This window comes from Gallus gallus, chromosome 10 (assembly GCF_016699485.2).
Source record: "Gallus gallus isolate bGalGal1 chromosome 10, bGalGal1.mat.broiler.GRCg7b, whole genome shotgun sequence".
NCBI lineage: Eukaryota > Metazoa > Chordata > Aves > Galliformes > Phasianidae > Gallus > Gallus gallus.
In genome coordinates, this window is record NC_052541.1 from 6,970,729 (window position 1) to 6,993,751 (window position 23,023).

General features: G+C 36.3%; 1 protein-coding gene across 3 annotated transcripts in view; it reads left to right on the top strand.

The window, feature by feature from the left end:
• Positions 1-23,023, top strand: part of ADAM10 (ADAM metallopeptidase domain 10) — a 43,546-nt gene that overhangs the window by 18,229 nt on the left and 2,294 nt on the right. For all 3 annotated transcript variants that reach the window (XM_046898875.1, NM_204261.3, XM_046898876.1), the window contains 13 exons: positions 1,322-1,440; positions 2,384-2,542; positions 9,268-9,371; positions 10,761-10,910; positions 12,086-12,178; positions 12,723-12,906; positions 15,011-15,174; positions 16,684-16,867; positions 18,004-18,154; positions 19,845-20,028; positions 21,140-21,248; positions 21,534-21,754; positions 22,475-22,601. In XM_046898875.1, the coding sequence (XP_046754831.1) occupies positions 1,338-1,440; positions 2,384-2,542; positions 9,268-9,371; positions 10,761-10,910; positions 12,086-12,178; positions 12,723-12,906; positions 15,011-15,174; positions 16,684-16,867; positions 18,004-18,154; positions 19,845-20,028; positions 21,140-21,248; positions 21,534-21,754; positions 22,475-22,601 (1,933 nt within the window). In that variant the 5' untranslated portion in view covers positions 1,322-1,337. The remainder of the gene's footprint in view (positions 1-1,321; positions 1,441-2,383; positions 2,543-9,267; positions 9,372-10,760; positions 10,911-12,085; positions 12,179-12,722; positions 12,907-15,010; positions 15,175-16,683; positions 16,868-18,003; positions 18,155-19,844; positions 20,029-21,139; positions 21,249-21,533; positions 21,755-22,474; positions 22,602-23,023) is intronic.

Here is a 23,023-nt window from a genome sequence, read left to right on the forward strand (position 1 = left end):
TACAACTGTACTACTCCTTCACTGTCATGGTTGTGCTCATAGGAGAACTTCAAGAATATAAATTATAATGACTGAGTTTGATCACATTCACTGATAAATATTTGAACAATCGGCTGAAACAGAATTTAAGAGAATGCCAAATGAAATAATGAAGGAATGGCTGTTACAGGTGTGAATTCATACATTTAAATTGTTACTTGACTTTGCTGAAGTTTTTGTGCAAAGATAAATATTCCATATAAAGATGAGAAGTAGGATTTGTGCCAAGGAACTTAGCGAATGAGCGGAGTTATTTCCATAGTCATGCGTATAATTGAGTTATTTGTTTTGTTATGAATGCTTGAGTTTCAGGTGAAACAGTAATTAGCTTGCTTACATTTTGTTTACATTTTATGTAGGTTGCTCTGAAAGTAATGCCTCTTATTTATTTCCATGGAAACTCCTATAGTTAGAAAAAGCATAATAACATTAGTTGATATAATAAATACTCAGCTACAAAACACTCTTTTGACAGAGCTGCCATCATTAGCTGTGTGTTTCTGCCAGCGATGTACAAGAGCCTGCATGCTATGCTCATAGGAATCTCCACCAGCGCAGGTGACCCACTGTTGCCTCTGCTGAAATGCACCACCCACTGCCTCACTGTACTGACAACCACCGTTTGGTTTCCATAAATGTTCAGCAAGTGTCAGTGAATGTCAGTGGGTGCCGTTTTTTCTGCATAGAGGAATTGAGTTTCACACCTTTGCTTCATCCATGCTTCCATGTCAGAGGCCATTTTGTCAGACTGCCTCTCTGTTGCCATCTGTCACATGGCAACAAAATGTAGTGGAATATTAGTGGGAGTGTTCGGCCTCTGCTGCCATACCACCTGCATGTGCCTTGAAGTTGTGGGCCAACATAGTAAAATAGGAGGTGTTGCTTTGGGGGCAGCCCTGGTACTTCCATATTGGCAATGAAAATAAAATAAGCCAATAATTCTTGTTTATTCAGATTTTCAGTTGTCTGACGGGGAAAAAATTCCCTTTAGTTATATCTGTGTCTGTCTGGAGGAATCAGAGCAAATCCAAGTCACCATTTTAGATTTAAAACCCAGTGTTCTTAAATCTTGTAGATTTAACTACTCTTATGAAAAGCATCAAAATAGTCTTGCTTGAGCAAATCTTTCTAGGCTATAGTCTAATTCTTGTACAATATAAATATTTTATATAGCTAAAATTCACAAATTCTGTAAATTTGCCTGTGTGAAAATGTTAGAAGTACTTCATGCTTTTGTAGTTGAAGCTTAAAGACAGTTTCCTATCTCTTTCTTTCATTTCAGACAATTCAACCTTCGAATGAAGAGAGATACATCTCTTTTTAGTGAGGACTTTAAAGTAGAAACATCAAACCAAGTAATCGATTATGATACCTCCCATATTTACACTGGACACATTTATGGTAAGTACAAAACTTAAAAATGAATTCAAATATAGTCATTGTAAAACGGGAGTTTTAATAGTACGTGCAGAAAGTATATATCCATATTGTTAGGTTATCTTCATTATTAAACTTCAGTAATGCATCTAAATAAAATTCCCTCCACTTTTATCTTCTAACAAGTCATACTTAAATTATTATTATTACCTAATACTTAACCATATGTCCATAGGCATTGAAATTAAACTCTGTGAACTTACTCTTTATAGAAAAAGTCTAATATGCTTATTTATTTTAAAAGTTGAATTCAAAAAATAAAACAAAATCAGGTACTGTTCTTAGTGAAAGGAGTTGTGAATGTCTCAAACATATATTCAATCCATCCCACATTTAAACATAGGTACAGTTTTAAGAAAGCTATGTGTGAAAAGAAAAATGAGTGCCTTGAAACAGAAATTTTCCTTTGAAAGCTTTCAGAATTCTTTATAATCTCAGTGTTTTTTTATAATTGCATGAATAGATGCATAAAAATAGCACTTCAATATCAGATTTAATGCTGTATGTCTGACACCCTTAAGATACAGAATTGAATTCTCCACTGAGTGCCTCTTAAACTTGTCCTTTATGTATCTGATTCATGCTGAAAACTTCAGAGCTGTTAAACATAGGAACTGTGATTTGGGGGCAACTGCATTTCTTACTGTTGAATACTCTTAGTCTTTGAAAGTTCAGACACAATTTTCTCTAAAAATGTCTTACTCCTGTAATACAGTATATTACTACTTTATAGTTCACAGGTTTTAAGCAGCTGGAGACTGCTTCACAGTAAGGATTATTATGCCTTTATCATTCCTTAGTACTGTCTGATTAACACCTTGCATAGAGTGTATGCTTGAAGTTTGTACAGTACTGAATGCCTTTAGAAGGGTTGGTTTTTTTTAAATGCACTTTTTGTCCTTAACAGGTGAGCAGGGAAGTTTTAGCCATGGGTCTGTTATTGATGGAAGATTTGAAGGATTCATCCAAACTCACAGTGGGACCTTTTATGTTGAGCCAGCAGAGAGATATATTAAGGACAGAACTCTACCGTTCCACTCTGTCATCTATCATGAAGATGATATCAGTGAGTACTTTGTTTTCGTGCTACAGATGAAATATTTTTTTTTCCTATTAAATGTCAAAAACTATAAGCCATTTGTAAGCATCAAGTGAGACGTTGGCTTGCATGTGACAGAGTGAATCACACTGTCCTGGAGTTATTTGTATGAAGTTACTGTGTGAAAGATTTTTGACAAGCCCAAGTGAGTTTTCCTTATTCTGCCATTTTAAGAAATTGTTAATAGTCAGGTTTAAGTGCATAAGCAGTGTATTTTCTGCAGTGGATGCATTTTTTTGTTGTTTTGAAAAATGCTGCCTTAAAATGTCCTGTCCTGATTGCTCTTCCTTGTGATCTGAAAATAAATAAGTAAAGGCGATGCTGGTGAAAAATAAAAGCTTCACCTGTGTGTGTGGGTTCAGAGGTCTTCACATAGCAATGCAATGTGTGTCCTGTTCTAAAAAGCTCTGCTGGGAGTTGAAGCTGTTGGAAACGTTGGAGAATACTACTTAAGTAGTATAGCCCCATTAGCCTAGCTTTGAATGTAAATGCACAGGGACAATAAAACCCATTGTCTTTCTGTGGAAAACTTATTATGTTCTCAGAACTGATGTATCAGATTTCTTCACTCTGCCTACCTTTGTATATATGATGTGTCTTCAGCTAGTACAAATAAAAATACATAACTTGTATAATTTTACAGAGCTTTTGAATGAATGCAGCTACTGAATTTGATACGTGTTTTGAACACCACTTGTTCTCTGACTGCCTAAATGTGCATCTTCCTGCTACTTGCAAGACTGGTAATTGAGAATGAAGTAACCAGTGGGCAAGTAAGAATGCTGTCATCTCTGATAGCAGCTAATGAAAGAAACAAACTTTACTTTGAGGAAACAAATAATTTGATTTCATGAAAATAACTGTCTTGTAGAAGTGATGTCTGTTGTAAGAGTAAATGGATTGAAAGCTGGAAAAAGCTAATAACGAACTTAGTTCATATTATTTTATTAAAGTGGGTGGAGCAGGAAATATGCATTTCTGTTTATTTAGATGATACTATACTGCCTCACTGTTCTTGCCATTGAATTTAGTGTTATCGAAGCCTTCAGTTAGAAATGAAATCGGGTTATCAGAGATGTCTCAATCTATCCCAGAGAATCACATTTAAGGAGCAGCATAACAGAGCTTCCATATCACCAAAGGAATGAGCATTGCTACTTGCTCAGCATGGTTGAAAGTAGCCCATCGTGGATCTAATTCTAAGCAGTGCTATTAGAAAATGTCCACTCCGATCAGTTGTTGTGAGCACGGAGTCAGATGTGCATGCCTTCGGATTGTACAGCTTAGTATGTTTGCCTTGGTATCCCAGACACCTCTGTGATTGCTGTGGTCTGAAATACCTGAAGTGCACAGCTGCTGCTTTTGCTTTCTGCGTAGTGCTTTTGAAACTACATTTTTATGCCTTTCTTAAGAGCTATTTTTGTGTTGAACTTCAGCTCAAAAAAAAAAAAAGACAGTAGCTTTAAAAATGAAGGCAAATGAAGGCAAACATTCAGATCTGTTACTGTATTAACTTAAGCTAGCTCTTGTGAAATAGAGGCAAACTTGTAGTGTCTTACACAGGACAAAGGCAACAAAAATGCTCACATTACTAATCCAGGAGAGAGGGGGAGGGGGTGGAATCTTTGCTTTTATTTGGGATATTTTTTGGTCAGGAGCATTTTAGCCTTTTGAAACAATATGCTTTTTAGTGCCTTTCAGAAATCACAATGTAACATATGATTAGCATCTCAATGAGGTCTTATTCAGTAGTTAAACAAAAGGTTTTTTTGTAAATGGGGATTATATTGTCAACTTTATAAGGCAGCTTTTGTCTATGTTACAGTGGATATGGTGGAAGGCAGCCTTCTATTCATGACTTGAAACACAACTTGCATGATTTCAGTTTCTAAACCACTCCTGATCAAACACTTCTATAATCTAGTGCAAGAAAGATGCAAACTGCCATTTTCGTTAAAATATTTTGGAGGCTGTTTTCTTTAAGTGTTAAGGTTTTGTTGGGACTTCATTTACCTTAATTAAATCCTGTATGCTGTAAATGTATCTCTGAGTTCATACTGTAAAATACAAAACTGGTTGCATATTTCCTCACATCAGCAGTAGACAGGGAAGCCCATTCCGAACTTCAGGGAAATGAAATCTGTCATTTAATTCTCTGTGGCCTTGGAGGAACTCCACAACTGAGAACAGAAAGTAAAGGATTTTGTACTTTTGCTTCCCATCTGCTGAATTAACTGCCCACTGTAGACTGTGTATTATTTGAGTGCTTGATTTGTTTGGGCTTTTTTCGTATTGTGGTTGCCAATATTATAATGAAGGTTTACTTGGCAGTTTTCATGGGATCTGTGTGACAGACTGCCTATTAAAAAAAAAAAAAGCACAACAACCACCCTTAATACAGATTTCCCTCTGTCTGCTTCAATTTGATCTTTTGTTGTGACACTATTGCTCTTATTGCTCCTGCTAGTATTGGGCAGATCTGTGTGGCTGTTACAGGACTGAATTTTCATCGTTTTCAGTGAAATCTTGGTGTCATGTCCCTGCCCCAGATGCCTAAATCTAGTATCCATTAAGTAGTTAACCTGAATGCTACGGAGGTGATACTGTTTGCTGACAAACAGAAGCAGAAAATGATATCAGGAGTCTTTAATGTCAGGTAGTGCCTTTTTTTTTTTTAAGGATAAAAATCTTTCAATTCATTTGAGAATATATAGTTGTATATATGGCTAATAACTTAAACCGTTCTGCCATCTAGTTCAATAAGAATGAAACGTAAAAATCTTGATTTTAGTGCTATTATTACTGTTACCTTAACATTGTGTCAGAATGCACCGAAATAGAAATTGGAAAACCAAAGACTTTTAACAATAGGGAGGAAGAGAAATGAAGTCTTTGTTTTACCTGAGGATTTTCTTTAGTTAGAGAGCTGATCCTCTAATTCAGTTACTCTTTTATAGACTGTGGTGAAAAGTAGGCTGCTTGTGTTTTTCAGTCGAACGTGCCTGGAAGCAGCCCTTCTGATGGTAAAGCATGTGTTTTCTCGTGATCCATTCATAGGGCTGCGGTGTAGGGGTGAGCTAAGAGCCAGCAGAAGGCTGTACTTCTCAAAGCCATTAAAAGCACCGCAAGAACGTGGGTCAGACTTCTGTCTCCCAGTCATTTGACACAGCGTAGTTCCTGCCTAGCTTCTTCAGCAAGGAAATAACATGTCTTGGAAGGTGAACAGAGAACAGTGCCTTTACAGTTTAGGAGTAATTCAGCATTAAAATAAGAAAGCTTTGTGTGCAGCTTTCTCTGTAAACAAGACATGCTCCCAAACTGTACTCTAAATAACCTTACCTCCTCTTTTTAGCAGAGAGGATTCAAATCTGTCATTTGCATTTGTTTTTCCCAACACGTACAAAACCTGGTAATTGCTCTTGCAGAATGTTTAATGCACTTTTTTTTTTTAAATAATTTTAATGCTCATACTTTTAAAGTGTTTGTTACCAAAAACTACTTCTTGAGGTGGGAAATTTCTTTAGTTCTCAAGTTCTTTACCAGGAGAGTGGTGAGGTGCTGGAACGGGCTGCCCACAGAAGTTGTGGATGCCCCGTCCCTGGAGGTGTTCAAGGCCAGGTTGGATGGGGCCCTGGGCAACCTGGTCTAGTAAATAGGGAGGTTGGTGGCCCTGCCTGGCAGGGGGGTTGGAGATTCATGATCCTTGAGGTCCCTTCCGACCCAGGCCATTCTGTGATTCTGTATGTGATTCTGTGAAATATTTGCTTGAATTGCAGTCGGTCAATACTGGAAATGTGTTAAGGTATTTCCTAACTTCTTTGGGAAACGAGATGCAGCAGGAAGGCTGCTTAGCTTGTATAATTCACTGGGAGCACTTTTTTCTAGTACTGTTCTGTCAGCTGTCAATGGCAGAGAGTATGAATAGAGGTGTGCTGATAACACAAAATGGCACTTTGTGCTGACACAAAATATGCTGTATGGTCATTTTTCCATTTAATTTCTGTGGATTCCTGCAGGTGCTGCTTGGAGGAGTTGCTTTGAAGCTATGGTGGATTTGCACATATGAAGTGTGCTGGCAGCAAGGCAGTATTGACCCATACTTTCTAAGTCCTGTCCTTGTGTAAGGCATTGTATGACGTGCCTTTAGTGTAGGGGTAAACTGTGATGTGAAAGCAGGCAGTGAGAGTTATAGTTAGATGAGATGCTGGAGAATTTTTTTTGAAATGAGAATAGAGAGGGAGGGGTCATATCTATAATCCTCTGCTCCTCATAGCTTCGGTCTAGCAATGGTAGTGAGGGTACCCAAAGGTGCAGATCTCAGCAGTGACCGAGCAGTGCTGTTTATTGGGTATAGCAAAGCCAGTGCTACACCAAGTAGTCGCTCAGATTGGTGCAGGAACGAGATGGCTTGTACTAAGCATTTTTGTCTCTCCTGGTTTCTCTGGCCTTGTGCAAGGACACGTGGGAAGAATATCATGAGACCACGGTTATAAAACAGTATTCATGTGCTGTTAGAATTGGAAATATGGGAAGCTAATAGGTAGAAAATAAATGAACTCATACGATTTAAGTAACTCTAATTCATGACTGCTCATGTAAAACAGTGAAAGGACAAGTTATTTAGTAAGTGTAGGATTTTTTTCAAGTTACAAATTATTCTGTTTTACTGTAGTTCCCCCTCTGAAGATACATATTTCTTTTAATTTAAACAGTAATCCGTATTAGAATCCAAACTTGGATGGAAATTGCCTTCCATGCAAAATCAAGATTTTGCTAACAACCTCTTTGGCAAACACTAGTAAAAAGAAATAGGCATAAAGTTTACTGAAGAAAAAGTGATCTTGTTTTATACTAGGGTAACTTCTATAAAATTCAGACTTTAAATACACTTTGAACTACAGTACTGTACTTGGATGTCTTTATGGAAGTTGATTTGCTAGTGTGGTAATGAAGAACATGCAGTTGCAAGGTTTTAGTTGCTGTTAAGCTGAAATTTTAAGCATGCTTATTAAACTAGGCTATTTCCTACTAAGCAAAGTTTATAATTGCTGTAAAATATTTCTGTGTCTGGAAAAGGATCCTGTGTTCAAAAAAATGTGAACTACATTTTAATTAGCATAATGTATCATTAACTAGTTTTAGACAGCCACATGATTTCTTTTAACACTTGTAAAGGTGTGGTTGGGTGGAATAAAGATTGGAAGACTACTTTTATTTATTTATTTGTCCTTTCAAGCTTATCATTGGGTCTACTGTATACAGTCTTTCCATATTTTTGACTATAAACCTATCTTGAATTTTTTTTATGGTACTCCAGTGCCTTTCGGTGCATGACAAGGATACAGTACTTAAACTTGTCTGCTGTTTAGCTTTCTTCAGGTTTTGATGATCAAAGTGTGAAATTCAGAGCTTGCTGATATAGGAAACGCATCTGAATCAAGTTGGGTTTTGTATATTGAAGTGGTTTAGCAGTTTCATATGGTATGATGAAGAAAACAGATAAGAAAATCAAAGGTAATTAAAAGCAGCTTTCAGATGAAGCTGAACCAGAATGCATTCTGCAACCGCGCATGTACTGTGCTCCAGTAGGCAGCAGGTTGGTTTTGACTTCACAGAAGCAGAGAGAGAGTTCACAGTAAAATCCCCTGAAATGCATGCAGTATGACCAGCAGGGCCTCAAACAAGTCTTCAGCTTTAGAAATCTGCTCTTAAGAACCTCGTCTGTTTACTTGGGGTTTGTATTTTTGCATGTACTAGGAAAAAAAAATAAGTTGGTAATGTTTATACATTTCTGATTAAAAACTGCACCCTGTTGAGGTGGTGGTGAAACTGGTTTGGCCCACAGAAACTGGTTCTGTAAGTATTTGTATATTTGACTCACACAACTTGTCCTTTGTTATCTCTCTCTGAGGCACCAATTTATAATGGGTTCCAATCTAAAGAGAAACTGAAGAGAGGGAGGAGGGTGGCAGCAACACCTCTTTACTTCAGTACTTCTCACTTCTTGAGGAAGCTTTTGCAAGTGTAGGGTGCTTACAGATCTCCAATAGATACTAACATTCTAAGTAGATGAACCTGGCCATGTAGTTCTTAAATGTGTTACATGTGCTTCTCCATGAGCTTGTCTGGACATGGAGCATATTTAACTCTGTGTACCTGGATAGTACTACCACATGGCTGTTAAAATTGAAACAGTGAACTATAATAAGGAGGTGAAACCTTCTCTTATCCAAACTATCTTTGGTATATCTGATCTCAAATAATAATTTATCATTGAGTTCAGTTTCCTTAGTATTGCTATTGGTTCAGGCTAATCTGTAAAGATGCCCAAATAATAACTCTTGTTCTTACATTATACATTGCTCACTTCCTATTTGCTTTTGATATCTATAAGATAACAATTTTAAGAAGCAATCATAGCATTTTTCGTTTGTTAAACTTAAGGCTGTATTTTAGTCAAATTGATGAATGGAAAAAGCTGCTTGGATCTTCGAATACTTTCTTCAGAAACTACATCAGCTTATTAGATACAAACGGGAAAAGTTGCTGTGATAAAGCTATATTTATTACATTATTTCTGTTTATATTTTATATATAAATATATATATATTATATTTATTTCTGTTTATATTTTACATTTTGACACTTGTGCATTTGAGTTTGAAATCTTAGCCTGGCTTTCCTCTTTGTAGAATATCCTCATAAATATGGACCACAAGGAGGTTGTGCAGATCATTCAGTGTTTGAAAGAATGCAGAAGTACCAGATGACTGGTATAGAAGAACCAACAACAGAGGTACTACACAGGCTATAATCTGATTGAAAATTAGTCATAATTTCCTGTTTCTTTCTATGATTTCTTTCCAACTTTTGGTCACAGGTATCATCCCTCTATGTTGCAAGGAACAAGTGCACAAAAATGTCAACTTAAAATATTCTAGTTGTTTGTTTCTGGATTCTTTTTCTTACTGCTTGTGCTGCTTTGATGTGCTACCTCCTCGTCTTGATGAGTCCCATGTGATCTCAGATCTTTTAGACATTTCAAGTGGATTTTTAATTATGCTTGTGATGAGGGAATATATTTTATTGCAACTGAGAAGGAAGTTTCAAGATCACTTGGTCTGAAAGTAGTATATCAGTCTTTGAGTAGCAGGAATGTTCGTGTTTTCTGTGGGTCACTCTTGTGATCTGAGTGCTTCCAGTGATAAACGAAGCCAATATGAGTAGGAGGGCCTTAGCAGCAATGCTGCAGGATTGAGGTAGTTCAGGTATACCGCAGGTTGCCTGTAATAGGAGGTGAGTGGTCTATGGAAGCAACTTGCTTATCTTTTTGAAGTCTTAGTTTTATGTTTACCTTCAGTGTTGCACCACTTGTCATGAAATTGGGATTTTTTCAACATTTTCCAACACTAAATTGAATTCATTTTAGTTTTAACTGTGTTCTGAACGCTTTGAACTTTTGCCATCATTTTGTGATGTTCAAGATATGCTAACAAAATGTTGCACTGTGGTTAGTAAAATAGCATTAGCAATTTCAAGTGTATTTAAATTGTAACTTCAGATATTGAAGACATTAACAACAGTGTGATGCAGTTCAGTGCTAGTAACAATAGCATGCTTTCCCAGAAATGCACTTCTAAAAATATTATAGAGTGTGTTGTCAGAGCAGTGAATGCTGTAACAGAAGTTATGCACATACAGCCCTAAGTAATGAGCTTTATTTTGACTTTGTACTTCTGTTTGCTGAGGTAACCAAGATAATGACAATATGAAGTAACCTGTGGTAGGGAGGATGCATTTAAATCCCACAGGAGTATTTTTTTTAATCTACAAAAGTTTTTTCATCTTCAGAAAGAATTATGAAAAAGAGAAGTTGGCAAGATTACATGGATGAGAAAAACGTATTTCAAATTGACTGCCTTTTGTAATAAAAAGCCAAAATGCTTGGAAGGATTAGGCTGAGTTATCATTAAGACAGGTGATGAAGACTGACTATCATTAAGACAGTTGTAGACTGACTATAGTGTATAGTCAGTTTAAGTCAAGTTTCATGAAACACTAAATCAAAGAAAACTAATGAAAATTGTTCGTGTTAGTAGTGTGTCTTTAGAAAAGAAATTATTGCTATGTTGAGATCATCTATTAGATCTGCAAATTAATGGATTTGTTTCCCACGTATGTGTAGAAGCCTTCTGAAGAGTCTGACAGCGACGGTCCTCAGCTTTTAAGAAAAAAACGTGCCACTCAAGCTGAAAAAAACACTTGTCAGCTGTATATTCAGACTGATCATCTGTTCTATAAACACTATGGAACAAGGGAAGCTGTAATTGCACAGGTATTTCTAAGCCCTTTGTTTAAACGATCAGCTTTTATTTTATTTCTGACTAATTTTAATTAAATGAGCAGTAATATATGCAATTAAGTTTCATTTGTTCAGTTACCCTGTCTTTGTTACAGTCACTCTGGCATTACTGATGCATTATTTCACTAAAAGCACTCAATATGCCTGTGAAAAAGGTCACAGGCACTTATGCTTCCTTTAGGTAATAATTACAACTGCAGTTTGTTGAACACATCTAAGCAAGGCTTGTCTGATTTTATTTTATTTTTTTTACTTTCTCTCCTCTCTTACTTAGACAAACACTTCCTGAAGACTTTTGTTCTGTTTGACAGTCTGCCACGCTTCTCTGTTAACACTCATGTAGTCTTCCGTTTGAAATTTTAGCTCAAACTACTGTGAGTTAATAGCACTGAGTTCTGTTCCTATAGTGGAAGGTCAGAAAAGCAGTGGTAACTAAAGGCAGATGCTTTTCATTTGTCAGTATGCCAGTAATTGGAAAACATTTTTTTGTTCACCATTTGTTGCTAAAAAGTATATGTAGCTCTTTAATTATACTTCTCTTGAAGTAGAAAATTGCACTGCTATTTACAAATCTGACTTGCACTGTTTGTTCATTGCACTATACATCTGTAATTGAGTTAAGTCGCATTTTCCAAAGCTCTGAAGTCACCTTCAAGATCAGGAGTTCAGCGAGTTAACGTTTCTGTTCTCTTGGAAAAGGTAATTGATAAGGTCTCTTCAGATCTGTTTTTCTACCAGAAATGAAAGAATAATGCTCTAAAATTTTTTACCTCAAAAAAAAAAAAAGAAATACAATGCTTTGAATACAATTTTAATTACAGTACTACTTATAGTAACAATGAGCTGACTGAGTGTCACAAATAGTTATCTGAATTTCTAGTTAATATAATTATGTAAAAATAAATAACTTGACTGCTAAAGATTTTGCTTTCATCTGTCATGTCAACGTTGGAAATACATCACTTCATAACCCAGTATGTACAATGTTTGCCATCAGTGCTGGCTTAAAAAGGCCTGTTAGGACTTACACTGCATAACAGTGTGTATGTATAACAAAGCATAGGCTGGGCCGTTGTTATTTAAGATGAGCTGTGGTGTACTGTATAGATATTTGAACTACAGGTGTTTTGGTTTTGTTTCTTTGACAGATATCCAGCCATGTTAAAGCAATTGACACAATTTACCGCTCAACAGATTTCTCAGGAATCCGTAACATCAGCTTTATGGTGAAGCGAATAAGAGTAAGTAATACTGGAAATACTTGTAGCTTCAGCTGCGTTGTGTGGAAGCTATACTGGTTAAAAAGACCTGTTGTGTTTTCAGGTCTGTTCACCTGTTACTGGCTACTGTTAGTATTTAATATGGGTGTCTTTTTTCGCTAATGACTTGCTACCCCCTTCATTTGGTTTTGGTGTGTGTTGTCAAAAGCATGCTACTTCATTGTTAAGGTGTAGTCAACTCATACCAGAATCAACTTCTTATGTTACATATACGTATGTGTTTATAATATATATGTTTATAATTATCAGAGGATAATTACAAACTTGCAGGTATTGATAAAATAGAAAAACAAATAAGGAGGATTTAATAGGCAAATGTAATTCTTTACTTTTAGAACTTGTTTTTCCAAACATTGGAGTTGTAATATGTCATTACCTGTAAATCTTCAGCAACTCTTCAACTGTTAACATAACAAGATATTGACAGCGGTAAACCTCTTGGCTGATACTTACAACTCCAGTTAAAATGAATCACTTACAACAGTTTGTTTCAATTTACTTTTAGATTAACACAACTGTAGATGAGAAGGACCCTTCAAATCCCTTCAGGTTTCCTAACATTGGTGTGGAAAAGTTTCTGGAACTGAACTCAGAACAGAATCATGATGATTATTGTTTGGCCTATGTATTTACGGACCGTGATTTTGATGATGGAGTCCTTGGTCTAGCTTGGGTTGGAGCCCCTTCAGGTAATTGTATCCAATCCTTCAACAGTGTGATATTAAGGAAGCGCTGTAGGGTAGGTTCAAAGAAGAAAAGTAGAAACTTTCACATAAGCTGACAGCAAACAGACTTTTCATAACCAACTTCTCACAATTTTGGTTTCATATGCTTTTTTTTTTTATAATAAAAACAGGATATCTCCGTTCAGTGAGTCTTGTTGTCTTCCTGATGAGCAATACCTCAGCAATAAGGAAGAACATCTATTTCAGTTGACAGAGGTGACATTGGATGGCTTTTTATTTATGACAGGTACAAATGACCGGTAAAGTGACAGAGGCAGCAGAAGCATTCCTGCTGCATGCAGAGAGCTCAAAACTATGAAGCTTTAATTTTCTAGTAAAATAACACTGCAGAAACTTCAGGTTTTCTAAGTAGTATTGGAAATATTTTTGATACATACGTAAAATCAGGGATATTTTGTTCTGGGAGTTAACAGAATAATTGTGTAAGTATTCTTGATCTGCCTCTTGTAGTTTCAATCTAGTCATGTATGTTGGGTCTTACTATGTCTTGCTGTGTAAAAAAAATCAAATAATTCCGTGTGTGCAGCATCTTGAGATGTTTTCCTAGGATGTATATATGTTTTATTACTATGTTTAAAAGTTGTTACTCTTTTCAATTCAAAGAAATAAAAATTCTTTAATTATAGCTCAGCACAATTTCATAACTGTGTAAACTTCCACAAAAGTTGAGAATGATCAGTCTTTTTCAATAGTTTAATTCTTAATTGCATAGCATTTACTGGAGGGAAACAGGCCTAGGAAACTTTGCGAGAGACTGGATACTTCCATGAGGGCATTATGAGGAGCTGTAACTTAATTTGAGTAATGGTGGAAGAAACATTATAGCAACATCTCACTGAGGGTTTAAATTGTAACCTTCCTTTTTCTACTGCTGTACTTCTGTCACAAATGTTAGCTAAAGAGTACTGGATCTGTGTGAGAAAGTTCCGTGCCGTGACATCTGCTTTTCATTTTAGGAGAGTAAAAAGCTCAAATAAGCATTCATAGAATATTCAGAGTGGAGTAAGTATGTTAAGATAACATGTGAGCACTAATACTAGCGATTGCGCAAGAACCACAGGAAGCATGATACACAAGTTACCCTTGTAAATAAGAAACTGGGTCTATGGTGATTAATCTAGTGCATACAATAGACAAACAGTGGGTGCATTGGAATGTGAATTCATAAGCCCTTTTTCCAAAAAAATTTAACTGGCAAAATAAAACCCATCAAGTTGCTTTGAGAGATTTTCATCCTTAATGCATGTACTGACATAGGTTAGATGGGATATTTCACTAAAATAAAATTCTACTTCAGAAAGCAAGGAAATTCCTTGGGGAATGTTTTGATTTTGTTGTTTTTTTTTTTTTTTTGATACTTTTTTTTAGGAGTAGAACAACTGAATTTTAGAATGTTCACAATATCTCAGTACAAACCTCAGTTACAGAAAAATTTGAAGTCAAGTAATAATTTCAAGACTTCTCAAAATAGTTTGATGCCCTTGAATATTCACCTTCTAAACAAGTCTGATTAACTTTCACATTAAAACCATTTTCAGCTGTGGATTTTACAGTGAAGAGAAGGAATCACTTCTGCTGACCAGGACATGTTGCTATCCATAGGCATTTTTTTAGTAAATATTTTTGCCATGACAGAAGATCTTCCATGACTGTACTGTTCACTTTTTATTTGTTTTTCACTTAGTAAAATCCAAACGAGATGTAGATTGAGTCTACCTGTGTTGGACATTGCCTATTACTAGTCAGGTACTACAGGTATGATAAAATCAGGGCCTGTACATGCACCGAGAAGCCCAAAATAGCTCTTACTTAATAGCTACACTTAAAAAACCAATTTCTTGTGTGAATGAACTCATTCAGGGCTGAGAGCATTAGCACGGATAAACTTAATCTCCTTTCAAAGTTGGATTAGTATTAATTACACAGACCTACTCCTGGTTCGTGAGAATCCACTACAGTAGCAAGCTGTTTCTTGTTCCAAGTATCAGATGGACGTGACATAGTGCTTCTTTTCTAGAGTGATTTTTATACTTTTGCCTAAATACAGGAAGCTCTGGTGGGATATGTGAAAAGAGCAAACTGTATTCTGATGGTAAGAAGAAGTCTTTGAACACTGGAATCATCACTGTTCAGAACTATGGCTCTCATGTTCCTCCCAAGGTTTCGCATATCACTTTTGCTCATGAGGTTGGACATAACTTTGGCTCACCTGTGAGTATTACTATTGATCTGCTGCTTTCAGTCACTTTGAAGTGCATTGCTTCTGAGTGGAGTTTTTACTACTGATTATAAATAAGTAGAATATGATTGTGACTGCATGGCCATTGTGTACAAAAAGCAAGTTGCAGAAGTAAGTCTTCCTTGTATTTTACAACATTGGTGCAAGGGTTGATTTTTGTGGATTATGTCTACCAGCTCAGTGTCTAAAGAAACTTGTATTACTGTTTCCTGAAACTTGGTTTCTTATTGGAGACTGCGATCACCTAAATCTTTTAGATGTATTTTGGTTTATACCACAGTAGAGGAAGAGTCAGTGCAGAATGAAGATGACACTTTATTCAGCAGGAAAACAAAATTGTCTGTTTTTTTTCATTCAATTATTTATACTTAGATTACCTAAAAAGAAGAAAAATGTGAGGAGGATTGAGATACCTACAAGGACATTTTGGAACAAAATTATTCCTTCTGGTAGTTTAGGGGTATGATTTGCTAGTGACAAACCAAAAACATGAGGCTTTTTTGGCTTTGGAAATGAAAATAATCGGGAGGGCTGTTTTAGGAAAAACATACATAAGCTTTCTTCTCTGGAAAGTAAAATGAAATTAAGATGACAGAAATGAGTTCCTTGGAAACAGATGCTTGCATATGAATACTTCATGGGCCTTGAGAGAAGTCCCTAACACAACTGCTTTGAGTAGGAACAAATGTTCCAATTAGAGTTGAAAATATGAGCATGTGAAACTGAAAAACGAGTCTCACTGAGTGAAATATGTCTTGGACTAGCTTTAGAAGGTGGTTCTTTCAATTTCTCTATGAATTCTGTTTTGATTCAGGAAACACATTGTTCCAAACTGTAATAATAATTTGATTCTCATGAGTGCGTTAAATGTAGTGTTCACATACTACTTTTGGAAACATTATGTTTCTGGGAAGTTGTGTGTGTCAGAACAGTGTTGAACTTCATTTTACTCTTCACAGTTCATTTTTTTTTGTCAGTGTAAAGGCCAGTGTGCCAATCTGTGATGCATCATACTGGATATTAGAGTTGTCATTGAAAGACAGAAACGGATTTCTGCTCTATTCCAAAGTTCCCTCTGCTCCTTCCTCAAACCAAGAAAGAAGATGGACTGCTCTTTCAGTTATCTCCTTCAGCTTTTCTTCTACCCCGCACTTCACCTCTTTATGATCATACATCAGTCTCTTTAGAAGATGGAAATTTTTTTTGTCAGTATTCATTCTAGGGCACGAATTTTGGGTATACGTTCTCAAGAATTCAAATAAATTAAACTTGAAAAATTAGATGCTTATTATGGTTGTCAATGTAAAAGTTATTTTCCTTATGTTCTGAGAAGCTGTAAGGTATAAAGTAGTGTTTTATGATTAACAAAGCCAAAATTCCAGTTTTGTAATGCTACCAAATTAAGCTATCTCATGCATATATAGAAAAACAAGAAGGGAGAGCTGTCTCAATAGAAACGCTTTAAATTTTTTGTTTTGCAGCATGATTCTGGAATGGAATGCACTCCAGGGGAGTCCAAGAACTTGGGACAGAAAGAAAATGGGAATTACATCATGTATGCAAGAGCTACATCTGGGGACAAACTTAATAACAACAAGTTCTCACTCTGTAGTATTCGAAATATCAGCCAAGTTCTTGAGAAAAAGAGAAATAACTGCTTTGTTGGTATGTACTTTGCCATCCTGAAAGCAGAACGGATACGTTGTTAATATTAAGTTTAATTAGAAAATTGTTTTAATGCTTTTTGTTTTGCTGTTCACTTTACTGGAAGATTCAGTTGAATTTGAGATGTATGTGAATTGGAGTGTTGTCGAGTTCTGGACTCCCCAGTACATGAAAGATGTGGATGTACTGGAGACAATCCAACAAAGGTCCACAAAGATGATTAAGAGATTGGAGCATATGACATGTGAGGAAAGGCTGAGAGCCTGGAGACCTTATCTGGGGAAAAGAAGGCTGTGAGGGATGCTCCTGTCTGTCTGTGTAAATCCCTGGTAAGAGGGAGTAAAGAAGACAGATCCAGGCTTTTCTTAGTGGCACCTGATGAAAGGGCAGGAGAAAATGACACAAATATAAACAGGATTTTCCATGTTTTAATATGATGGTTTGTTTTTTTATGTGTGTATGGCTTTGTCTTGCTTCTGCTGTGAGGGTGATAGAACACTGGAACTGGTTGCTCAGGAGGCTGTAGAGTTCTTATCCTTAGAGATGCTGAAATCTGTCTGGACAAAGCCCTTGGGAACCTACTGCATTTGACCTTGCTCTGAGTATTGGACAATGCAGAGATGCCTTCCTGCTTTGCCTGTTTCCTGATTATTGTTGTTGTTCTGGGAACATCTTGATCAAATGCTAGAGAAATGTTAAAGACTGCAGCATCTCTTCTCTCTGGAGTCTGTGTGTGATCTCTTAGAAGTTTTGTAAGACTGTACAGCAAGTAGCTTTGAGACTAGGAGTGAAGTATTTCATCCCGGTTTCATCAGCTTTTGCTTTAAGATTGTCATCCTCTATGAAAGGGAAAAGATCTTGTTGCACTGGAGGCTTTTCTTAGTGCTCTAGACTTCTTATCTACACAAGAAACTCCCACTGTTATCAGAAGAAACTTTATACTGAGAAGCTTAAATTGTATGAATGACTAACCTGAGTGGTGAGCAAGTAGTGCAGGTTGATTTACCAATCTGTATGAAGTCCAGCGTGAACAGGTGATTTCAGCCTCACCTCGCTGAATGCTGCTGCAAGTCAGTACTTCCTTATTTGTGCATTCTTTGAACTGCTTTTTACAAAAATGTACTGGTGTTTTTCAGAGTCTGGTCAACCTATCTGTGGTAATGGACTGGTAGAAGAAGGAGAGCAGTGTGATTGTGGATACAGTGATCAGTGTAAAGATGAATGCTGTTACGATGCAAACCAATCAGATGATAAAAAATGCAAGTTAAAACCAGGCAAATCCTGCAGGTATTGTACATATCTGTTATAGTATACTTTTAAATAAAATACTTCATACAGGGAATGAGAAGTTCAGCAGCACAAGTATGGTATGCAATTCTTGGTGCCACACTGTAGCTTGGCTATCTTATTATTCAGGTGACTATTCAGTGTCATATTAAGTTTATGACTAGAGAATTGTATCAATGCTAATACTCAGTGCAGACAAATGTGTTGAAATCTCATAATCTTTGTCTGAAACTTGTTGTGCAGAAGTCTGCAAAAGCTGTATGGTTTGGAAGAAAAGGACTGAGATGCTGTTTCCATGATAGGGTACAAGAAAGTGTTAATTGCCCAAAGAATAATAGAAGGATATTCTGAAATTAGGTCTTAGCTAGTGCAATTTCTACAGTGTTGCCTAACCAGAAGATGATTTAAGAATACATCTGGTTGTTTTCATCTTTTACACCTGTTCTACAAATAATATTTGTAAGCCTTCTAGTATCTTGACAGTGTTGTACACACAGTGAGTTTATAAGAGCAGGTATTAAAGACTTGAATGCTGTGGTGTAGTGTAAGGCTAATTGTGCATCATTGTTGCATAACTTAAAACGTATGTTACATTTTTACCTCATCTAAAAACGAGTTAATTTTTTCACATGAAAGACACGAACTTCTGTACCTTTCTAGAGACAGCATAAAGTTTAACATCTGATTAGCCAAAGGTAGTTAATGTTAAAACTCTACAAAAGCTCAACTTTTTGATACAAGGTACACGGCTTTGTTCTAATTAAACTTTTTTGCCAAATTATCCTTGTCATCCTGTGAGTGGCATTAGAAGTAGCATCTGCTGTGAAAATGCATTTGATTCTGTAGACATGGTAGAAGGATAGCTTCCTATGAACTTGTGGTTGCAGTAATTTTGCATGCCATTTTTTCTCCTGACAAATTTTTCTCATTTTTGTGGGAGAGGGAGGAAAAGCCTTACATTGTTTTGATTTACCATTGGTTTCTGAGATTGTTTTGTATCGTGCTGCTAGCGAAGTGCTGACATATGTACTTCAGTACAGCTTCTGAAAGCAATGGTTGTTTCCTTTGATTGCATCTGATATACAGTGAGGTACATCAGTGCATCATCCCAGTAAGAGGCTCAGCTGCCTTCATGTCTGTGCCAAAAAGGAGCCTAAATATTTAAGAGGAATGAGTGAAACTATACGGCTCCTTAGAAAAATTTTGTATGTAAACTGACTGATGTCTGATAGAAGCTCCTCTGACCTGTCCCCTTCTGATGTCTGTTTAGAAAATGTAAATGGCCTTTTGTGCAGAAAGTTAACATTCATAAGAAATTTTCTAAATCAGAGAGAATTCCTGACTTGCCTATGAAGCTGATGCTGTGAAGCAAGTCGGTTATTCCTGAACTAATTTTTTAACTTGCTGATTTAATGTTTTGTATGTGTTAGCCTTGAAGAGCTGTTAGTCTGTATTTATTTTAATATAAGATGCACCTGTAGTATTTTTCGAACATGCTGCAAATAGAGTAATTGCTCCAGTGACTGATAAATACCTTTTTACCTCAAGGGAGGAAGAGTGACTTGCAATTTACATTTTACTTGGCACAGATGAGGAATGCCCCCAGTGCTTGAGAAGGTTTCAAGATGAGTGTTTCTTCTGGAAATGTTGCACTTTCTCCTTTATATTCATATTTGCTCCTTTTTTCCAGCCCTAGCCAAGGCCCTTGCTGTACTGCGCAATGTAATTTCAAACTGAAGACTGATAAGTGCCGAAATGATTCGGACTGTGCGAGGGAGGGAATGTGTAATGGTTACAGTGCTCTCTGTCCTGCCTCTCAGCCTAAACAGAACTTCACAGAATGCAACAGGCGTACACAAGTTTGCATAAAAGGGGTATGTTTCTTATGACTATGTGCAACTCTGCGGTTGTTTACTGCAAAGCAGCATGCTATGAAGTGATGCAATTTCCATACTTAATGAAGATCAGTGTGATAATCATCGTCTTTCAGTAGAAATATTGTACTTGCAGTTTTCAGTCCAGATAACTGTGGAGGTACAACAGAGATGAAGAAGCTAACAAGCATCAAGTTAGCTGTAGGACTTGAGAAGGTGCAATTTAAAGGTTGTTGTGAAAATCAGGTGTATGAAAATGCATTTTACCTCCTGGCTACTCTTTTGTACTTCTCTTGAGTCTTGCTCTAGTAATTTTGTAGCCTTTGTTACACTACCAGTACATGCTGAATTTGGCAAATATGCAGCTCTTCCTCCTGTGTGCAGGGATATGAAATGATGAACCACCTGTGGTTTCCTAGGTGATACAGTCTGTGATGGTTGCTATTAAAAATTGCTGAAAGTCTTTCGTAAGTTAATCTATGTTTACTTGAAATGAGAAGCAAGCAGAAGTCATCCTTGTAAGAGCTGTAACTGATGTTGCTCTAGCTTGCCATTGTCACAGTCTGGTTTTTAATGAAATAAGTTAATGATTTTTTTAGCTAAAAAAAATGCGAAACTAGAGGAACAGACTTGATGCAGGTACTTGATTTTGAAGCAAGTTTATAATAAACTGAGGCTTTTGTATTTGAATTTGAAGATTCATCCCACAGTGGATTTAAAAACGGAGTCTCTCAGCCACTTTCATTTTCTGAGAGGAACTATTATTTGAGGATATGCTTTTGATTTATTTTTCTAATTATTATAATATTTCACTGTGAATTGCAGTTGGTTCCAGTGCTATGAAGCTTTTGCAGAGCTCACTAAAATAAGATAGCAATTTAGTGGGTTTTTTAAAAAAAAGTCTATCCCCTTTAAACCTTCTCACACAAGCCTGTAGCACTGAAATTGGGTAGTTATCATTCTTTATTATATAGGCTTTGGAAGGAATTCCAACTATTTATTCTATATTTTAGCATCTTTCTAAGTTGGCAGTTATGCTTTAGCTATTAAAAACTAATATTTCCCTAATGACAGTGTGTTTCAAAGTGAGATTGGTTTTTGTCTCCAACAGCAATGTACTGGCTCTATCTGTGAGAAGTACGACTTGGAGGAATGCACATGCGCTAGTTCGGATGGCAAGGATGACAGAGAACTGTGTCATGTCTGCTGCATGAGAAAAAGTAAGATCTGTCTGGATTGTGTAAGCATGAATTTACCAATAGATAGAAGGAATTTGGTGATAGTTTTTTTTATAGTTTTTCTTACTTTGAGATCGTACTAATTTTTTTAACTTAGTTTCATGCGGACATTGTGTTATATTTCACAATGGATTTTGTCATTTAACAGATAATACTAGAAATTTATTAAAAATAGATGTCTTAAACAATTGAGCACTAACGTATTCATGCACGTGTGTTCTAATACAATAACACTTTGCATTAATCTGATTTGTGTTCACTTCTCAGTGGACCCGGATACTTGTGCAAGCACGGGCTCCAGCCGCTGGGAGAAACACTTTGCTCGTAAAACTATTACGTTGCAACCAGGATCTCCTTGTAATGATTTCAGAGGCTACTGTGATGTGTTTATGAGATGTCGGCTGGTAGATGCTGATGGCCCTCTAGCTCGGTTAAAGAAAGCCATTTTTAATCCTGAGCTGTATGAAAATATTGCAGAATGGATCGTGGTAAGTATTTTTATTTTACTGGCCTAATAGAAAGTATTATTGTTAATCAATGTTTGCAGCTGGTAAGTATCACATTCAGTACTTAAGCATTCTTGCAAGTATCATCAGTCCTTGTTTTCCCTCGTATTTCTATAAGCACCTTGACTGCAGCAAATTTCTTGACAGTCAGAGTCAATGCAAAGAAGGGAATTAGAAAATACTTCATGTTAACACTTCAATTCACACCATTACATTTGTTTGTTTGTATTTTAACTTGTTGGTTTTCACATTTTAACTCTTAATATTGGAATGTTTTGCTTTCTTTTAAGGAAGCGAGTATATTGACCTCCAACAATTCTTACTTCAATTACATTAGATGATACTTCACTAGTAATAGACTGGTGGGGGAAGCTACAGAGAAAGTATTATAAAACTGCACAGTCAACTTTGTGTAAGTTTTTGAGTTTTAGGCTTATGTAGCTGTATTGTAGTGCAAGTATCTCCTGTGAAATACTCTTCTGATGATATTATGAATCTTAAGGAGCTTTTTGTGTGTGTGTGTAAGAACTTTCAATCAGATTTTCTTTCAAATATTAGGCTTCGTAAGTGATGCTTCCAGTTAGTTTTTGGGTGACTTTTAAAATGCAATAGAAAGCCATACACAGTGTGTATTCATGTCTGTGTTCCTTCCCTGAATGCAAAGAGAAAAAAAACAAAACACGTTTTTTTAAATGTTTTTAGGCTCATTGGTGGGCAGTATTGCTTATGGGAATTGCCCTGATCATGTTAATGGCTGGTTTCATTAAGATATGCAGTGTTCATACTCCAAGCAGTAATCCAAAGTTGCCTCCTCATAAACCACTTCCAGGTAAGCAGATCAATATTTTATTCTCTATTTTTTCTGAAGGGAGAATTTCTGGTGTCCCAGTGTACAGTCTATTGCCTGGTGCTACAAAACTTGAAATGGAATTCATGCCATGGGAACAATTGATTAAAAAAAAAAAATAAACTTTCCTTATTTCCCTGTAATATAATGCACGTTTCAAAAGAAGGGCTTTGAAAAGGCTTTCTGTCTCAGAGTTCCTTTCATTTTATATTCCATACCACATTTCATAAGAATTGGACTGTTAAAGGAACTACTACTGAGATAAGAAAAAGTACTCTATAAATACTGTGTGTTTAATCGTGTTTAAAAAATTGCAGGTCTAACTCTGAAGCTCTTCAGAAAAGTCGTTATATTTATCTTTTATGGGCTGGGCAACTTTTCTGGAAGTCTTTTCTTTTGCACTT